The sequence below is a fragment of the Gossypium raimondii genome, chromosome 13, assembly GCF_025698545.1.
Source record: "Gossypium raimondii isolate GPD5lz chromosome 13, ASM2569854v1, whole genome shotgun sequence".
Classification (NCBI taxonomy): Eukaryota; Viridiplantae; Streptophyta; class Magnoliopsida; order Malvales; family Malvaceae; genus Gossypium; species Gossypium raimondii.
Window position 1 is genome coordinate 40190861 of NC_068577.1, and position 21802 is coordinate 40212662.

The following is a 21802-nucleotide window of genomic DNA, read 5'->3' on the forward strand; positions in this document are numbered from 1 at the left end:
TTCTTCAATAATTTGTTGACTGCCGACTTCGTGACATTGGCGTAAGAAGTGGCCTCTACCCACTTGGTGAAGTAATCAATGACTACGAAGATGAATCGATGCCCATTGGAAGCTTTTAGCAAGATTGACCCAATGACATTCATGCCCCACATAGAGAAAGGTCATGGAGAAGTCATAACATGAAGAGGTGAAGGAGGCACATAAGTTTTGTCTTCATAAATTTGGAACTTATGACATCTCTTGGCATAACTGATACAATCCCCTTCCATAGTGGACCAATAATACCCGAATCTCATGATTTGTCTGGCCATTATAAAACCATTAGCATGTGTATCGCAAATGCCCCCGTGGACTTCTTCCAAAATCTTCTTGGCATTAATGGTGTCCACACATCTTAGTAGCACTTGATCCTTTCTTCTTTTATATAGGATCTCCCCATCTAATACATAGTCATTAGTCTCCTCAGTGTCCTTTTATCATTCTCGATCGTCTGATCAAGGTATTCATGATTTTTTACATATCGTAGTATATCGTGGTACCAAGGGTGATCATCCTTTTCCTCTTCCTCGATGTTGTAACAATGAGCCGAAGCCTCATAAATATTCATCTAGATAGGTTTTACATCCTCTCATTTGTTCATTTTAACCATGAAAGCTAAAGTAGCTAAGACATCAGCCATCTGATTCTCATCTCGCGGAAGGTAGCAAAAGGTGATGTCATCAAACTCTTTAATTAACTCCAAGACCAGCATTCTATATTCGATCAACATGGGATCTCTTGTCTCCCATTCACCTTTAAGTTGATAGATCACTAGTGCAGAATCCCCATATACCTCTAGCACTTTGATCTTACGTTCTATGGCTGTACGGATACCCATGATGCATGCTTCGTATTCTGCCATATTGTTCATGCAATCAAAATCCAATTTACTAGTGAAGGGATAGTGATCTCCATTTGGGGATACCAGGATTGCCCCGATTCCGTTACCCACAACATTTGAAGCTCCGTCAAAATTTAGTTTCCAAGGATGTCCTTCTTGAGCATCTTCTTCAGTGGTTGCAAAATACATCATATCTTCATTTGGGAAATCAAAGTTTAAAGGCTCGTAATCTTCTAGAGCTCTACTGGCTAGAAAATCTACTGTTACACTCCCTTTTACTGCTTTCTGGTTCACATAGATTGTATCAAATTCAGAAAGTAGAATTTTCCATCGGGCCATCCTATTATTTAGAGCAGTTGACTCCATCATGTACTTTAGATGGTCTATTTTTTAGATGAGCCAAGTTGTGTGATACCACATGTACTGTTTCAGCTGTCGAGTTGTCTAGATTAAGGCACAACACAACTTCTCAATTGACGAATATCTTGTCTCACATTTAGTGAATTTCTTACTGAGGTAGTATATCGCTCTTTCCTTTCTTCCCGACTCATCGTGTTATCCAAGCACACATCCCATGGAATTCTCAAATACTGCCAAGTATAGTATCATCGACTTATCTAGGTTATGTGGTATCAGCATTGGGGCATTGGACAGGTAATGTTTAACCTTGTCAAAAGTTTTCTGGCACTCCTCATCCCATACACTTGGATTGTGTTTCTTAAGGAGATGGAATATGGGGTCGCATTTCTCGGTCAGTTGTGAAATGAACCAGACGATGTAATTTAGTCTTCCTAGGAAAACTCAGACTTCCTTTTGAGTGCACATTGGAGGCAACTTCTGTATAGCTTTAACTTTATTAGGGTCAATCTCGGTTCCTTTTTCACTGACTACCAATCCTAGCAATTTTCTCGATCTAGCCCCGAAGGTACATTTAGCTGGATTGAGCTTTAGTTAGAATTTTCTCAACCTTAAAAAAAATTTCCTTAGGACTTGTATATGCTCTTCTTTTGTTTGGGATTTTGTGATCATATCATCGACATAAACCTCCACTTTCTTATGCATCATATAACGAAACAGGGTTACCATGGCTCTTTGATACGCCATTCCCGTATTTTTCAGCCCGAATGGCATCATTTTATAGCAAAATGTTCCCGACAAGGTTACGAATATGGTCTTTTCCATGTCTTCTGGATGTATATTTATCTGGTTGTAACTAGAGAAGCCATCCATAAAGGAGAACAGTGCATAACATGTCGTGTTGTCCACTAAGGTGTCGATGTGAGGCAACAGGAAATTGTCTTTCAGGCTAGCCTTGTTTAAATCCTTGTAGTCTACACACATTCGTACTTTTTCATCTTTCTTAAGGACGAAAACTAGATTAGCTACCCGCTCTGAGTATTTAACCACTTGTAGGAAACCAGCGTCAAATTACTTCTTGACCTATTCTTTTATTTTTAACAAGACATCAGGCCTCATTCTTCGAAGTTTCTGTTGAACCGGCTTGCATTCTTCTTTTATGGGAAGCTGATGCACCATGACATCAGTACTTAGACCAGGCATGTCTTGATACAATCATAGGAATACATCTTTGAATTCTTAGAGTAACTCAATGAGGTCTCGTTTTGTCTCTGCGGTGACGCAAGCTCCGATCTTCACCTCTTTCTTTTCTTGTCTATCTCCTAAGTTCACAATTTCTACTGACTCTTTGTGAGGTAAAATCTATTTCTCCTCTTGTTCTACCATCCTCAATAAATCAGGAGATAGGTTACAATCTCGGTTATCTTCAAAGTCCTGAGGTTCCTCTAGGCACATATCTTACTCAAAAGGAGATTCTGAGTCAGTAGTAGCATCACTCATCTCATTGATATCTAGAGACCTATTATAAGAATGATGGAACACCCAAAGAACAAATGAATTTAATAATAATTATCTGTGTAGTATGAGTATGAATGAAATGGAAAGAATAAAAGAATATTTACCAAAATGTGACACAAAGATATATCTTATTGAAATAAAAATAATGAATATGTGCTTTTTTCATGAAAGGATTCTTATTGCTCTTAGGCTTTGAGCAATAAGTGTGTTTTGAACATTACTCTGAAATAGTTCTAAAAATTATAGGTATCTCTTCCGCAGTCCAATTGCTCAGAACACTTCTGGGGATATAAGGACGAATGCACTATAGGTGTTCCCTGATTCCTCCTTCGTATATGGCATTAATGCTCAAGTTTCCCAAAATTAAATTTTGCAGCTTCTTTTTTCGACCTTCTTCGTTCAGGATAAATGATTTCTCCTGACACAAACATTTTACATATATGGAGGAAAGAACAACGGTTCCCATTTGACCTTTTCCCCACTCAGTCACGCTCTTCTTCTTTCTTGTCTCTTCTCCATCTCCTTCTTATTTTACCTTGAATCTGGCTTGTATTCTAAGCCAAAGCAGTCTTGTTTGTCCATCAGTATTGGTGTCTTGACTCTCCCTTGAAGGTTTTTTCAGAGTCCTCTTTCAAGTAAGGCTCATTTTCCAACCGTCAACTGCAAGCCCATCTTCGTGGTTTTAGATATTCTTGGTATTGGAATCTTGTTTCCTTCGACAATGAAAGTTGCATTAACAAATTCCAATGATCGAAAAGAACATTCTATTTCCTCATCATTCGCTTCTATGTATGGTGCGTCACTAGTTACGGATGCAATGATATCCTCTTTAGCATTTATCGTCACTAGTTGACCCTCCGTTACCAACTTCAGTTTTTGGTGTAGTGACAACGGCACTACCCCAGCCAAGTGAATCCAAGGTCTACCCAAACAAGCAGTTATAAGAAGGCTTGATATCCATTACCAAAAAGTCTACCTCATATGTGTTCGAACCAATTAGGAGAGGTATTTCAATCCTTCCCATCACCCTCCTTTCTGTACCATTGAATGCTCTCACTATATTTTGACACGTCTTCATGTGAGAGCTATCTACTAGTAATCTGTTCAGCGTGGATAGAGGCAACATGTTCAACGCAGATCCATTGTTGATTAACACCCCTAGCAATGTATATCCTTTGCAATGGGTAGTGATATGTAGGGCCTTCATGGATCCCATGCCCCTTGGAGGTATTTCCTTGTCATTGAAAAAGATGAAATTGTCAGCACTTATATTGTTAACCATGTGGTCTAGCTTGTTTACAGAGATATCATTAACGACATAATTTTTATTTAGTACTTTCATCAACGCGCTACAATGTGTCTCTAAGCTCAAGAGTAAGGCTAGTACTGATATGCGAGCTGGTTGTTCGTGTAGTTGTTCTACCACACTATACTCGCTAAGCTTCATGAATTTTAGGAATAGCCTCGTTTTCAGTTACTGACTCGTTAACAGGTGATTCAAGCCTAGCCGTCTTTTCTTTCTTTTGCTCAACAGCCAGGGTTTTTCCTTTAGTGGGATCGATTCTTGTAGAGTTATAGCATCTCCCGCTAAGCGTGTAGAAACCAATATCCTGGCCCTCTTCTAAAGTGTTAACTGAATTCTCCTCTCTTGGGATCATCACATTGCAATCATAATTCCATGGAACCCTTTTGCTATCCTTATAGGGAAAAGCCACAGGTTTTTGAATTATGACACTCGGTGCAGCTTGTGGTCCTGCTTCATTATTTCTCGGCCGTGAAATAATCACTACGGGGTAATTGACCTTATAAACCTTCTCTGTTGATCCTTCCTCTGAGGCGCAGAAGTCTTCTTGTTCCGAGTCTTTGACTTCTTCAAAGAATTTCAACTCCTTGTTATCCATCAGACTTTGCACCAAAGCTCAGAATTCAATGCACTCCTGAATCTCATGGCCTTCTTTAGTATGGAACTCACAGTAGCTCATCATCCCTTTGGATACCTCATCCGAATCTTGAACGAATAATCCTACGTTTATCATATTTTGCCAACCCCATTTTAGTGGGGTTTTTACTTCCGCCACATCAGTCTTAGTCCTCTTTCCTCTAGTCTCAACTATCGCATTTACCCCTTGATCTGAATGACTGGGTAACGGATTTCCTACCATATTAGGTCCCAATGGATCATCAAACCTTACAATCCCCATCTTGATGAACCTTTCAATCAGCTTTTTGAATGCAGTGAAGTTCTCAATTTAGTGTCTCGTTATTCCTGCATGGTACTCACATTGAGTATTCGTATTATACCATTTTGGGAATGGAGGTTGTATGGGTTTCAAGTAAAAAAGGGATACCACATGTGCATCAAACAAATTCGGATATAACTCCCTATATGTCATCAGGATGGGTGTGAACTGGAGTTTTTCTGTGCTTGGCCTTGAGTTAGATTCTTTCTTTAAAGGGCGTTGATGGCTTGTTGTTACGGTCCTTGGTTGGCTCACAGTGATCGGTTTTGAATAACCTTTATTATATACACTCGCAGTGTTCACTTCATTTTCTTTTTTTCTCGAGGCTGATCTTTTAGCATTTTCCCCCGCATATATTTTCCCACTCCTTACTGCATTTTCAATCATCTCTCTAGACATTACTATATCTGAGAAGCTCTTAGTAGCACTTCCCAAAATATGGTGAATGAACGGGGCTTTTAGAGTGTTTATGAAAAGCATTATTGTCTCCTTCTCCAGAAGAGGTGGTTGGACTTGCGTTGTTAGCTCTCTCCATCTTTGAGCATACTGCCTAAAACATTCACTTTGCTTCTTCTACATGCTTTACAGCATAATTCTATCAGGTGTCATGTCAGTCACATGGCTGTATTGTTTCATGAAAGCCTGTGCTAGGTCTTTCCATGAGTTGATTTTGGCACGAATTAACTGGTTGTACCACTTGGCGGTTGACCCGATCAAACTATCCTGGAAGCAATGAATTAACAATTGATCATTATTGATGTATCCCGTCATTCTTCAGCAGAACATTGTGATATGGGCTTCAGGATAACTAGTCCCATTATATTTTTCGAACTCTAGAGTTTTGAATTTTGGTGGGACCACTAGATCAGGGGCTAGGCTCAACTCCTTAGCATCAACCCTGTAAAGGTAATCGGTATTCTCCGTAGCTCTGAATTTCTCTTCCAACAACTTGCACCGATCTTCTAGTTGTTTCAGTAGTTCTACTCTTACATTTTCCATTTCTGCTATGTCGTCCAAATCTGGAACGACAGGGTTGGTCGAATTATCTCTGGGATTTGAACCTGAACCTGTTGGGTAATTCACCGGTGTTGAGGTGCCGGCTTGATATTTTTGAGGTCCTATGGTAACAGGTACCTTTCGTGGATATGTATTTGGTTGGGCTTGGACATTTACTGGGGTAAACCCTTTTTCAGTCCCTCCGGCCAGTAACTGGGTCAATTAACTTATCATGCTTCGTTGGGACTCTTGTATTTGATCCTTTATGTCTTACTGTACCTTAGCTAATTGTTCCTGCAGCTGAGCTTGCAACTGATCTTGCATATCCTTCTGAATTTGTTCCAACCTCTCTAACCTTTGATCCATGGCTCTGGCTTTACCTCGGGTACCGTAACGATATTCGGTTGGCAAATTCTTGTTGGTTTCCAGGGTAGCTGTCATAATTTTGATTAATTGGGGTTTTTTATGAAACTTAATACATGTGATGAAATGTAATATTGATGAATGAAAAAAATGAATGCAAAAAGAGGCGTTGATTCTGATTCAATTCTATTAGAATAACTTTACTAGAAATCGAATCTCTTTACATAAAATAGATACATCTTACATATACAACCTTGCCCTAATACTCAAAGCCTTGACTTTCTTAAGAAGCCAAGCTAATTCTCGGCCCCGATCTGATTCTGATTCGTACTTTAAGCTCAGCATGTTGGCTTGAACTGCTAGGGTTTGCAAATGGTCGGCTACTTCCCATACTTGAGTCACAGCTTTGTCCATGATGTGATCCCTATCTCTAATTTGACCTTGAGAGCGTTGGAAATGCCCTTTCTAGTGTTCATTGTTCGTTTTTAGAAGTTTAACTCGAAGTTCACAATTTTGCAATACGGTCTCGAGCTCCTCTATCTTTTTCTTCAATTCTTCAATCTTATTTAGGCTTGCTTTCAACACCATTGCGGAGTTGCGACTATGATATTGACGCAGTGACCTTTCTAATTCTGCTACCCGAGCTCTTAATTTAACCTTTCCATTTTGGTTTTCTAAAAACTCTCTTTCTAGAGCATTTTCTCGAACTCGGGTATCTTGGAATTTCTTTTCCTGCTGATCAGCTCTAATCTTTTCTTCTTTGATCTATTACCGCAATTGCTCCGATGTTTTACCTAACCCGGCAGTCCTTATCGACAAACACAGCTTCTTGTAATCTGTTTTTAGACTGTTTAAGCCTTCCTCAGCCTTGTTCTTTCCTTTTTTTATTTTCTCGACTTCTAACTTCTAGACGTCAATGTCTAATCCTAGCTGCATCTTTTCCTTTTCCAACTGTTTTATCTTTTTCTCCAGCACCGAACTCCTCTTTTCAAAGTGTTGCTTTATGATTTCCAACTCAGACGGGATTACTTGTAAATACTTTTCTATCGGTCGAATATTTTCTTGACTTGACATAGAGACATTATCATTGACTCTTTTACCCCACCACCAAACATATTCGAGGGTTGTCATGGGATTTGTCGCAAATTTTTTCATTCTGTGGGTTTGGTTCCAAGCGTTCAATATTTCACGAACCTTCTTCTTGTAATTATCACATTTGTACGCAAACTCGCACTGAGCCAACCCTTGCGTTGCTGGTACAAACTGCCTCAACCTATATTGCCTCAATACAAGTAGAGGGGCATATTCAATAGCTCCACATATCTCGAGTAGAGGAACCAGTCGAAGTCTCCATTGATACAAAATCTTATTAGGGATCATCCAATGGGCCCTCCATACGACGTTTTCGTCTTGGAGACTCTAGAGAATTGCAATCCACTTTTCTTCAAAAATGTTTTCTCGCCTTAGGGTAGCCACAAATTCTTTTAACGGAGAGTAGTTCTCGGAGAATACTCAATAAGAGACATTTTCTACCCTTCAAAAGTAGCTATGGAACCATGCTAACAAGAGTTGAGCACACTCGATGAATCTTCTTTCACCCACTTTCCAGCATGCATTTAAAGATCTAAAAGTTTTATCCAAAATTGCTGGGATGGGCGTAACCCTTTTTTCAAGCCGGCCGAATAGATCTGAAACTGCATCATCTATGTGCCCTAGCGCTTTGGGAAAAATAACCAACACGTAAATACTCAAGGCAAAGACGTTGACTCTTTTCTTCGTATCCGGATGTGCCAAGATCAAATCCCACAAACTTTTCCAATGGATGCATTTAATATCTCCTTTTTGTTTAATCTGGGCCACGACCCATTACTCACTCATCCCTGTTATGCTCATTAGCCTCTTCAAGAAAGTCGAAACGTTGGCGGCTCTAGAATAAGCTTTGTCGGCTTAGATCGTCAGGTAACGGAGCAGAGTTGTGTACTCTTCTATGGTGGGTACCAAGTCTACCTTCCCAAAAGTAAAGCAGCTATAGGCGGGATTCCAATACTGGGCCAAAGCTCAAAATAAGTGCTTATCCACTTTGACATCAAGTAAATAAGGCAAATCACCATAGTTGTAATAGAATAACTGTTTGTTTTCGTCATCCCATTGGTATCATACCTCTTTCAACTCTTGGAGATTATTCTGAGTCACACTGATGCGAGTGAAATCCCATAATTCTGACATGTACCCCTCCGTCAAACTATCACCCTTCTCTTGTTGCATCTTCTCGAACCATATCCGAAAGGTCGTATTGTCTTCTACTTTATCAAGAAATCCCTTTTCCATGACAAGCTCTCTATTTAGCAACTGAACGTGAATCAACACCCTTTTCTATGATGAAAATGCAATGCAATCACAGTCAAAACAAAACAAAACAAGTTAATATATTTCATACAAAGCTAGAATTTAAAGCAAGCAATGACTGATAAATAGAGCTCCTATTCGGGTGACCACTAGGTGTTTAGTGTGGTTCTACCTAAGGTAGGCTCTTAGGGCTCATTATATGTGGTTCGGTTCTAAAGCAAGTTCCTTAACCAACAGATTCCTCGATCTTCACCCATTAGAAGCTCATATAGACCGAGTTCAGTTCAGGGGAATACATTTCCTTATCGCTATATGGAGATGAAAATCTCACGAACACATAGGTACGAATGTATCCCGAAAGCGATCCACTATCCTAGACGGAGGTGAAGACCTCACGAAGGAATAGTTTCTCACTCCCACTTAAGAATGACAAAATCGAACGATTATGCAATGTAATATGCGGAAATATACTAAGAAACTCGAACCAATAAAGCAAACATAACGATATGTAACAAAATGATGAAGGCCACAAAAATGAAGGATGAAATTCAACAAAGGGATCGTAAATTTAAACCAAATTATCAATTTTCGACAAAAAAACCATAAGTAATCAACTTGTGGCTTGATTCTCTTATTTTGTCCCCAGTGGAGTCGCCAAGATGTCGAAACCCATTTTTTTAAATCGACATTTTATTGAAAATGCGAAAAAAGGAGTCGCCACCAATCTTTTTTATTAGGTGTGATTGGATCACCTCGCAATTTGATCATTTTAATAAAAGGTTTGATTTACTAAAACAATGATTTTGGTCTACAAAATCCCAGAAAATGGGTTCAAAAGTCAGTTACGCATGAAAAAGGATTAGCACTTTCGTAACGCCCAAAATTGGTACCTAGTTGATTAATTGATGTCTTAGTGTCAAGAATTGAAATTTTGAAGAGAGTTTAAAAACACGATCCCTCTTTGATACATTACATAACTAAATTAATTTTTACAAAAAATGGCTCATTTCAAGTTAATCGAGAAGAAAGGATCACGTCCCGTAAGTTAGGACACAATGCCTTAGATCCTCGAGAAGAAGAATGAACGCCATTCGATCATCATTTAAATCTCATTTTTTATTTATTTAAAGTAGATATTCGACTATCTCGGTTTTAGAAAGAAGCCATATTCCATAAGCTAGGAACATGCCTTTTCTAATTCCGAAAATAATAAACATTGTCACGATTTAAAAATTTTACCTTTTTTATGCATCGTACCAAAAAACAAACGTAATACTTCAAACAATATGCATTTTACTTATTCGGGCATAGTACAAAAGCGGATAATTATATTGTATGATATGATAATGAAATAATGTAAAATCGCTATATAAATAGAACATTAGAATAATATATAATAAGTAAATAGGGAATACTATAGTAATACTAATGTAATTAATAATAATAATATTAATGATCAAATCATAATAATAATAAAATAAATAAGATAATCTTAAAATAAAATAAAATGGAAAATGCATGATGAAAAAATATAAATAAACATGACATGAGAGTGCCAAAAATAATAAAGGAATAATAAAATAACAAGAATAAAAATTAAAAATAAAATAATAATGACAATAATAATAAATGAGCAAAGAAATGCACAAATAAAAGGATATAAACAATATGATTTTTTTAAAACAAAAAGAAATAAATAAAATAATAAAATAATTTGTAAAAGGGTTAAAATAAAATAGCAAAGGATAAAACTAAAATTTAAAAGAAATATTAGGGTAAATTAGAATAAAATAAATAATAAAGGGGTAACTTGTAATAAAAATAATAATAACTAGATCGAAATTTAAATGAAATTATAGGGCATAAATTGTAAATAGAAAATAAAAAAAACTGAATAGGGGATCAAAATGAAACACACTAAAATAAACATAGGCCAAATGGGAAATTATCCCAGAGTTCCTGGACACGTGTCCTTCCCTAGGGGGCAGCAATCAAGGGATCAAATTGCACAAAAACATTAATAAAAGGGATAAAATAAAAGAAATAATAAATAGCAGTAGGACGAGATTGAGAAATAGTGAAAAAGCGGAAGGACCGAAAGAGTAAATAGACCCTCAGTTCAAAAACGCACGGATCCTAGAGTTGGATCAGGTCGGGCCACGGGTCGCACCAAAACGACGTCATTTTGCGCATTAAGGGCCACTCCCAAAACAGTGTCATATTGGAATCCTATATAAGTAAAGAAAATTCTAAAAAAAAAATTTCACACCAGTTAAAAAAAAAACTCTTCAGCCTTTCTTTTCTTCTCTCTGAGCCCTCTTCGGCTGGCCTTGGCTCCAGCAAGTCACCGCTGCGCCGACCACTGGTCGCCGGAGACAACTCCGCCGTCCACGGTGCCCGAAAAACCTAAGCACCCTATTTTTTGTGTTTAGGCTCCCACAATCAAGATCTGGGGTCGGTGCTCACCGAAGACCTGTCGATGGCCTCAAAAAATGCGGAGGACACTTCGATTTGCGATGGCAAAATACCGAACGCCAAGTAAGTTTTTTTATTTTATTTTTTATATATAGGTAATAATAGATTAAAAAGAAAAAAAAATAAAAGATCACCTTTGAATTTTTTTGATTGCTCTGTTTTTTTTTTCTATTCCAAAGAAAACCCCTTTTACAATATATTTTTTTAGGCTATTCATAGCCGATTTATAATGTTATTTTTATATTTTCTCTACTGTTCTTGTTGCTTGTCTGTTCTTCTTTCTCTTTTTTGCAGGTAGTGGTTGACGGCGGTGGCAGAGTAGTTGGTGGTGGTAGGTTAGGGTGCGGCCGCTAGGTATTAGGGTTTTTTTCTGAGAAAACAGTTTAGGTCGTTGGGCTTATAATTGGGTCTTAGGATTTTTTAATTTGGGCTATTTAGACTGTGTATTTAGGCCTTATATGTAATTGGATTGGGACTATTTATTTTTATTTTTATTTTTTTGGTTGTTGTTTAGGGCCCAGCAAAATTGGGCCCTTACAATTATCCTTCTAGGTATTTTTTTTAAAAATTTCACTCAAAAACATTAATCTTTAAAAAATTTTAACCTATTCCGAAATTATTAAGAAATTGATTTAGTGGTAGAAAGAAGAATAAAAGTTTATTAAAAGGGATAATAGCAACAAATCTCCTGTATTTTAACAAAATTGTTAAAATAGAATAATAATTTCAAAACTTTAATATATAAAGATTCAAACTTAATAAAATAACCCTAAATCCGTAGGGAACACATAGCTTCAATCTAACAACTCCAAAACATATCACATTCAAGAAAAAGAATCCAAAATAAATAAAATTTAAAAAAAATTTCGTTTTTCCAATATTACAATTAGAAGCTTAGAAGCGAGCAAAATTAGGTTTGAAAAAAAAGAATTCAAGTCAATTGAATCAAGTTTCGAGTTTGAATTGAGTTAAAATTTATAATTTGAATAATAGATTTATGTAAATATCTATTTAGTTCCTATCAAGTTTAAAAATAAGTAAATTAATCTTTTCAATAAAATTACAAAAAATTAAAATGATTTTTAAAATTTATATATTTTAGAAAATTATAAAGTTTTTAAAAAATCTAAAAATATATAAAGAAAGTTAAAAATAAAAAAATAATTTGCGTGACATAAATAAATAAATTAATGATTGAATTATATGATACTAAAGTATTTTTTTATTATTTTACTAATATTTTCAAATATTTATTATTTTAAATTTATATGCTCTAATGTGAAATTAATTATTTTATAACAAAATTTTAATTTGATATATTTATTTATATTTTAATTTAACTTGAATAATTACAACTAATAATTTGACGCGAAATTCATTTCACTCGGCTCGATTCGATTCAATTTTTTTTAAAATCGAATTAGGATAATAAAATAATAATAATCAACTAGATTAACGACTCAATAATTTTCCCTCGATTCGATCAAATGTTAATTCCTAATTACTAGACAAAAAGTGAACTCCAAAATATATTAGATTTAAGAAAAAAAACCCATTTGAATCAATCAAGAAATGTGCAGAAAATTAAGAGAGAAAGAGAGGGAAAAGATCGAAACAATAAAGTAAAAGAAACTCTCTTTGTGGTTTGAAGCAGATGATAGAAATGGAAAAAAAAAAGTGAGAGAACTCAAAACTTAAAAAAACCCAAACTTTCAACCAAGAAATGGAACATGCAAAAATAGCTCTTGAATCGACGGTCCCAACTGTGAAGAACCGTGTCTAGCCACGAGGAAGCTACGGCCGAAGTGGTGCGACCATCATATGGCAATCGATGGATTGAGGTAGTTTTCCATGGATTTTGAGTTTGAGATTGTATCCAGTCCTGGAAATAGGAAAAGGGGAAATAAAAAGATCATTTTGATGAAGAGAAGTAAGCCGGAAAGGCACCGGCAGCAACAAAACTGGTGGCAGAAACAAAGAGATAAAAAAAGTTTAGAGAGTTTAGGTTTGGGTAAATAAAATTTATGAACAAATTTTTTTTTGTTAAATTGCCTTATAAGAAAATGAAATGGTATAATTGTTTTAATTATACATAATGCCACATGGCAGCTCATGATTGGGTTACATGTCATATAATTTCAGTTTTTAACATCAGGATAACAAATTAAAAGTGCATATATAAGACATTAAAGCTTAGGAGAAATTGTTGTCATTATCCCTTATTAAAAACATGTTATATAAATGTTTTAAGACATGTGCGAAATATATGTGAGTGGGGCAGATGAATTTATGTAATATTTTGAGTAGAAAAGAGAAGAGAGATCCCAATGGCTCACATCTAGTTTTGCTAAAGAATTATATGCATACTAAATCAATGGTATACAATCTTTGTGAAGTTCCCATTTCATCCAGTTTTGGTTTCTAAAATCTACACCAACTCAGTTAATAGTATCTCATTCTAGTTATGGGGACTTCAGTCACAGCACATCTGCTTAATTCTTCATCACTCATCTCGCTGCTCGCCTTCTGTTGCTTCCTCCCCAACTCCATAATCATTGAAATATATTTGATGATAAACCACATGAAGTCCACAAACTTTTCTATTTCTAACACACGATTATGTCTAATACAATTCATATGCTACTAACTAACAAAACACTTACTTGATCTTCCCATAAACTGGGTTGGTGGTGGCGGCGATCTTTCCCTGGTGAGATAACTAGACCAAATTAAGTTCGTAAAATTGTCAGACTATGGCGAAACATCCAAACACCGACAACAAATAACGATGAATACCGTTGCTTTTGGCCACTTTCGTCATTTCTTCCATGAATATCTGAACTTGATCCTTCGTCTTTAAGAAACCTTGTCTTCGCCTTTTTCAGTTCCGAAGCAGTTTTTTCGTCTAACATGGCATTCGCTAAAGAATCAAGAATTAAAGCAATATCGGCTTCGCAACCCTCCACAGTCGCAGTTACTTCATTATCCTTATCCTCTGGACTTGCTTCTTCTTTATCTTTCTTGTCTTTCCCAATGCCAATTCCTTCAAGAACCTCTCTTTTCGCGTTTTCCAATTCCAGAGCAGCTTTTTCATGTAACTTGGCATTCTTTAAAGAAGCAAGAACTACAACAGGATCCCAATCCTCCTCATTATCACTGCCTTCGGACTTCATGGTTCTACACAAAAGAAGAAAGATTTAGCTAAGAAATCAAGGCTGGTTTTCTTGGTGTATGAAAACGATGATGCCGCAGCCCACAGTCGCTTGCAGATCGTAAGAGGAAGAACTGGACAATTAATCGCTTTGATGATCATTTTTATAATAGCAGAGGCTTTAATATATTGGCAAAACCCAGCATGCCGAACAAGGCCCATATTCTACGACGCAGATTCATTTTTTTATTAATTTATATTTTTAAATTTTATATATTTTCTAATTTTAAAAAATATATACACAATATAATATTTTATAAAAAATAAAAAAAATATCGATGTTGAATTAATCTAGACCAATGATTGTCCATATTTAAGATTCATTCTTTATGTAAAAGTGGTAATGTTCTTACCTACTAATATCATATAAAAGCATGGGTTTTAACCCCACCAAAGCTAAATGCTAAACTTTTCTTTTGTGGTGAGATGCTTCTTAAGATCGGCGAACTCATTGGGCTCTCCTTAAAGTTGAGAGACAAAACTCGGAGTTAAAATAGAACATAGACATTTTAAATATAATATTTCCACTGTTTGAAGGTTCGACCAACTATTCAATAAATAACACTTCAAAGACTTTGTAAGAAAAGAATTGTAATTCACATATTCTCGTATTCTTATTAAAATTGATTGGAGCTTAGATTTCGGAAAAACAATTTGGCCAATCTATTTTATATTTTATATAGTTTATATTTATATGTAGAAGATAAATTATCAAGATAATCACTCTAAAATGACTTTACTTTAATTTTCTTTTGTCAAGTATAGTACTCTCATTAATAAGTATTTTTGGTCATTGTGCCTTTAAAACTCAAACAAAAATGTTACTGGGATGCCACGTATTAAAAATAAAAGGTAATTTGGAAAGTATTTTAGAACCCTAAATCTAAAATAAAATCAAACTTTAAACTCCAAATTAAACTCTAAATTCAATTGATTTGAGATTTAAGATTTGAATTTAGGTTTAGGGCTTGATTTTGAGTTTGACTTAGGGTCCTAAAACACTCTTTTTCTCAAAAGTTATTCCAAATTTCGCCTTTGTTTTACTTCTTTTATGTTTTTAGTTTACATGTAAACTTATTTTTTTTCGACTTTTATTTTAATACGTGGATCCTAGCCAATTTCTGTTTAGGTTTTAAGGAATAGTGACTAAAATAGGAATATTTCTTAACCATAGTGCTATATTTGATAAAAAAATTAGAGTGATCAAATTAAGAATAAAGTAATTTCATCGTGAATATCTGAGTAATCTACCCAAAAATATATCATATTACAGTATAATATTATATTCTATTAACTTATCTATATATTTTAAAACTTAAAAGAAGTGATTAAATTATTATTAGCAATTAATGAACAAAATCATTGTGAGGCTTGCTGCCTGGGTTGTAGAGTATGGGCTCTTGTTAGGCATGCTGGGTTTTGCCAATATATTAAAGCCTTTTGATAACAATTCCACCGTACGTTCCTCTGCCATTATAAAATCATCATCAAAGCAATTATCAATTCTCGAGTTCCTCATCTTCCTCTGCATGCGACTGTGGCATCATCGTTTTGATACACAAAGAAAACCAGCCTTGATTTCTTAGCTAAAACTTTCTTCTTCTTTCTTTTAATTTTTGTGTAAAAACATGAAGTCCAGAGGCAGTGATCATGAGGAGGAGGATTGGGATCCTGTAGTAGTTCTTGCTTCTTTAAAGAATGCCAAGTTAGATGCAAAAGCTGCTCTGCAATTGGAAAAGGCGAAAAGAGAGGTTCATGAACGCTTGGGCATTGAAAAAGACAAGAAAGATAAAGAAGAAGCAAGTCCAAAGGATGAGGATAATGAAGTAAGTTCCACTGTGAGAGGCTGCGATGCTATTTTAGTTCTTGCTTCTTTAGCCACTGTGCAGGTGGATGAAAAAACGGCTTCGGAATTGGAAAATCTGAAAAGCGAGTGTCTTAAAGGCAAGAAAGATAAAGAAAGACCAAGTTCAGATACTGATGGAAGAAATGACGAAAGGGGGTACTTAATCATTATTTGTTGTCAATGTTTAGATGTTTGGCCATAGTCTGATAAATTACAAACTTCCAGTTTGCTTTTGTTATCTTACCAGGGAAGTATCGCCACCAACGCAATTTATCGGAAGATCAAGTAAGTAGTTTACGTTTAATTTCATTAGATATATATGCATTAGAAATGTATCTTTCATTGAAACCAATTGTGGTTTCAGGAAGAAGCAACAGAAGGCGAGCAGTGAGATGGGAGATGAGGAATTAAGCAGATGTGCTGTGACTGAACATCCCATGCCATGAAATATTATTAATTGACTTGGTATAGAACGTATGTAGAGTTTAGAACCCAATACTGAATGAAATTGGTTTCGTAATTCGTAGATTTAATAAAATGGGAACTTCACGACCATGGAGGGAGTATGCATATAATTCCTCCTCTTCTGATTCTTTAGCAACTCTCTTTTACACATGGTTATGTTTCTCGTTGTAATGGTGACTTGTTTTGGCTTTGACCCCAGGATATTCTACTCAAAATATTACACAAGTTCCCTTTTAATAAAATTTCCGACCAAAAAAAAGTTCTCTCTTTTACTTAATAAAGTGTTGTTAGTCCAATTCTCATTGAAATTTGTAAAAAATTTTGAGAGAAGATTACTTCTTCTCCACGCCAAAAAGAGCCATTTATATAAATGATAAGCATGGAAAATAAATCCCCCAATAAATTTATGCAAATCCCTAACTTTAAGAATAAAGTTCCTAACTTCTCTCCTAAATATATTATTTACATATTTAATAGATATTTACATATCTAAATATATTCATTGATTTCTTTCTTAATACCCCTTCAAGTTGGTGCGTAAAGATTATGAACCCCTAACTTGCGTAAAATATACCTAAATTGTTGTGTCCCCAACGCCTTAGTAAAGATATCAGCTAGTTGCTTAGAGCTACAAACGTAAGCGATTTGAACATGTCCATGTTGAATCTCATCACGAATAAAATGACAATCAATTTTAATGTGCTTTGTTTGCTCATGAAACACGATATTTGCACCAATATGTAAGACTATTTGACTATCACAATAGAACAACATAGGATTAGAGTGAACAACACCAAGAGACCCTCTAACCATTTCAATTTACACACAGTTGTAGCCATGGAACGATACTCTGCTTCAGCAGAAAATCTTGATACTGTATGTTGCTTTTTAGTTTTCTAGGAAATAGGAAAGGTGCCTAGCATAACAAAATACCCAGTGAGAGATCGTCGCGTTAAAAGACAACTTCCTCGATCAGAGTCACATTAACCATTTAGTCGTAGATCACAATTAGCTCGTAAAAGTATTCCTTGTCTAGGGCTTCCCTTCAAATAATGAACCACGTGAAAAGTTGCTTCCCAATGAGCTTCCTTTGACTGATGCATAAATTGCGCCAAGATATGAACACTGTAGGATAGCTCAGGTCGAGTGAGAGTCAAGTAAATCAATATTCCCACCAATCTCCGATACTTCTCCGAATCTGCCAAAATAACACTCTCTGCCAAGACTAAATAATGATTTTGTTCGATAGGAAAACCAGATGGTTTAGCACCCAATAGCTCAGCTTCACTAATAATATCCAAAGCATATTTGCGTTGGTAAAGAAAAATCCGTTCGTGATTCCATGCCACCTTTACGCCCAAAAAATATTTCAATGTCCCCAAATATTTCATGTGGAAATAATGGCATAAATAATCTTTAAACTTTTGAGTGGCAACACTATTATTTTCCGCAATAACAATATCATCAACATTCACCAGTATAATCAATTATATCTTGTCTCAATTCAAAGTAAACAGTGACTAGTCAGACTGAGATTGAAGAAACCCATACCGCTTGAATGCACTTGTCAACTTCACAAACCAACACCGAGGGGTTTGTCGTAAACCATAAAGTGGTTTATGTAATCTACAAACTTTGCCAGTCTGTTGAGTGACAAAACCAGGAGGCATCTTCATGTACACCTCTTCTTCTAAATCTCTATGCAAAAATGCATTATGAACATCCATTTGATGAAGTTCCCATTTTTTTGCTGCTGCCACCGAAAGAAAAGTACGAAAGGTCACCATTTTTGCTATAGGAGCAAAGGTCTCACTATAATCAATTCCTTCAATATGATTATTTCCAAGAATAACCAATCGAGCTTTATAATGTTCAACTGACCCATCTGAATTATATTTGATTTTGTAAACCCATTTACTCCCTATAGCTTGTTTTCCCGATTGTAAATCTTTCAAAGTCCATGTCCCATTAGCCTCAAGAACCTTATTTTCTTCCATCATAGCTTATTTCCATTGAATATCTTTTATAGCCTGAACATATGAGGTAGGCTCCCTTTCGGCTGTCATGGCTGCTAAAAAAGAACAATGTTTTGGAGAGAATTTGTCACAATTTACATAATGTGCTATAGGATAGAAGATACCTGAAGACATGATTGGTTTGGATGAACAAACAGATGGGCTTATTCACTATACAATATATGTCACAAAATCACGCAGTCGAGTAGAAACTTCTTTAGTTTTATGACCATGCCTAAGTTGTTGTTCTTGAACAAATTCACCCGAGACTTTAGTGACACCACCTATCGTCATTATCACATTAAGTCACAGTTGAAATCTCAAGTACTTCACTTTCTTCGTCCTTATTCAACTCACCATCAGCATGATTGGTGATTCCAAAATAAGCACTCTGTACTAGATTTGGTCGTGCACCTTCCTTACTAACATCAACAAATGGAAATTCATTTTCAAAGAACACAACATCTCTTGATACAAAATACTTTCCTGTATCAATATCATAAACTCTCCAACCTTTTTTTTTTCCAAAGGGATATCCTATAAACACACAACATTGACTTTTACTGGCAAATTTATCTTTTTTCTTATTCAAGTTTCAAGCATAACAAAGACATCAAAAAGTTCAAATATGATTATAACTAGAAGGTTTACCAAACAAGATCTAATAAGAAGTTTTTCCTCCTAATAGTTTAGAAAGTGACCGATTGATCAAATATCTAGCCATCAAAACACATTCTCCCCAAAACTTGATAGGAAGATTGCACTGAAATCTTAAAGCTCTAGCTACATTTAATATATGGCGATCATTCCTTTCAACACGACCGTTTTGTTGAGGTGTTCCAACACATGAAGTCTGATATAAAATTTCATTTTTAGAAAAATAGCCTTTCAAGCACGCAAATTCAGTCCCATTATCAGTTCTAACTACTTTTACATTTTGATGAAATTGTCTTTTAGTCATAGCAAAGAAATTATGCATGACAAGGCCCACTTCTGTTTTTTCAGTCAACAAATATATCCATACACCCTTAGAAAAATCATCAAAAATGGTAAAAAAATACTAGGCACCACAAGAAGCATTAACATGATAAGGTCCCTACAAATCACAATGAATTAATCCAAAGTTTTCATTCACTTTAGTGTCACTATAAAAAAAAACTTCCCTTTTTTTCTTAGCTCTCAAACAAATGTCACATGGTTTATTCTTTACCAAAATATTACTAAGTTTAATCTGAGGAAGAAATTCAACTATTTTTGAAGATGGATGCCCCATCCTCCTATGCCATAATTCAAAGGTATGAGTAGCCTTGTATGCTTGGATTGATGCTACAAACTTCAAACAATAAAGCCCTTTGCATTGTTCACCCGCTCTAATCATCATCCTTGAGGTGCGGTCCTGTATAGCACAAATTTTATTAGTAAATTGGACATCACAATTAGATTCATCAACTAACTATGACACAATTATCAAATTGTAATTCAAAATTTGGAATATAAAGAACATTGTCCAGTTTGATATGTTTTCCTAAACAAACTGATCCCTCATTCAATGCTATTACCTCTTCACCATTAGGCAAACCAATTGGACATGCCTCAATTTCTTTCAAATTTGTTAAACATTCTAAAGTATCTGTCATATGTTGGGAAGCACCCAAATCAATGATCCAACTCAGATCACTCTTACCATTCAACTTTTTGCTAGTACCCGATTTGCACGTGTTCAACAAATTGAGAAAGAGTGTCCATTGTTCAGCTGTCAAGGCCCAAGAAGCTATGCTTTCTCCTATTACTACCACTAGTGATGATGGTTGCCCAATTGTATGAGTTGTATTCACTTTTGGTGTATTACTATGTCATTACCCTGTACTCTTGTTCCCATTGTCCACGTCCACTCCCTTTGGATCAGTCACCCCACCATTCTAGATATCCAATGAGTTGGAAACAAGTTTCAGAATCATGTCCCTTTCTTTTGCAATGTGAGCAAACAATTGATTTGTCTCTTGTTTCTGTTTTATACTTTCAGCCTCCTGTCTTAACCTACACTGCGAAACTTACAACTTCTCCATGTTCCTCCTTCCCTTGTGAAAAGTTTTTAATGCATTCTTCTTGGGACACCAACGAGTATGCCTTGTTTAAGTTTGGCAACAAACCTGTGCTGAAAATATTGGAACGAACAGCTCCATATAACACATCTTCTAACCCCATCAAAATTGATGAAGCCTTTCTTCTTCTCATTTCTTATTGAATTTAGCTGTAATATTACAATTGCATTTTCCACAACAATAAATGAGAATCTACTTCATAATTCGCGATTTCTTTCTATAGTTGTTTCAATTTCCCATAATAAGTCACAATTAGAAAACCTCTCTGTTTGCAATTGGCAAGTTTGCCTTAATCTACTGAACACGAGGTCCATTAGCAATATAGAATCATTCTTTGATATCCTCCCATATATCCTTTACAATCTACATATAAGTTATAGTAGATCGCAGGGTTGGCTTGATTGTGTTGAGCATGCATGAAATCAACTTAGAATTTACAGTCCATTAATCCTCCAATTTAGAGGAATCATCATTAGGTTGTTTAATCGTTCCATCAATAAATTTGAATTTCTTCTTGGCCCTCAACGCAGTTCACATCGCTCGAGCCCATTCATAATAGTTGTCTCCTTTCAACTGCACCTAAGTAATTATATTACCATGATTATTGCTTGAAGTCAACACGTAGGTGGAAGCAAGTTTCTTGCCCTCGCTATTCATGACTATTTTGTTTTTCTTTAGCTCTGATACCATGTAAGAACTTTTTAGAGAAAATGACTTCCTTCTTCTCCATTAGTAGGCAAAAAAGAGCCATATATATTGTTAGAATCAACCCGATTAAGCAACAAGTAACAAAAATAGTGGAATAAATTGAGAAATTGAACACACAAATTTAACAAGGAAAACCCCCTCCAAAGATGATAAAAAAACTATGGGCAAAGACAATTTTACTATAATGGAAAAAGAACGAAGAGTACAAAAGATAAAGATAAAAAACTAAACCCCGAAAAACCTGAAAATAAAGAACCTTCAAAACGTAAACACAAAATTC

The 21802-nt window shown here is 35.5% G+C and overlaps 1 protein-coding gene across 1 annotated transcript; it reads right to left on the reverse strand.

Moving 5' to 3' along the window:
• Positions 1-628: 628 nt before the first annotated feature.
• Positions 629-1246, reverse strand: LOC128036189 (uncharacterized). The gene has a single exon (XM_052627099.1). It carries the CDS (start codon positions 1244-1246, stop codon positions 629-631), a length of 618 nt encoding a protein of 205 aa, XP_052483059.1.
• Positions 1247-21802: the final 20556 nt, after the last annotated feature.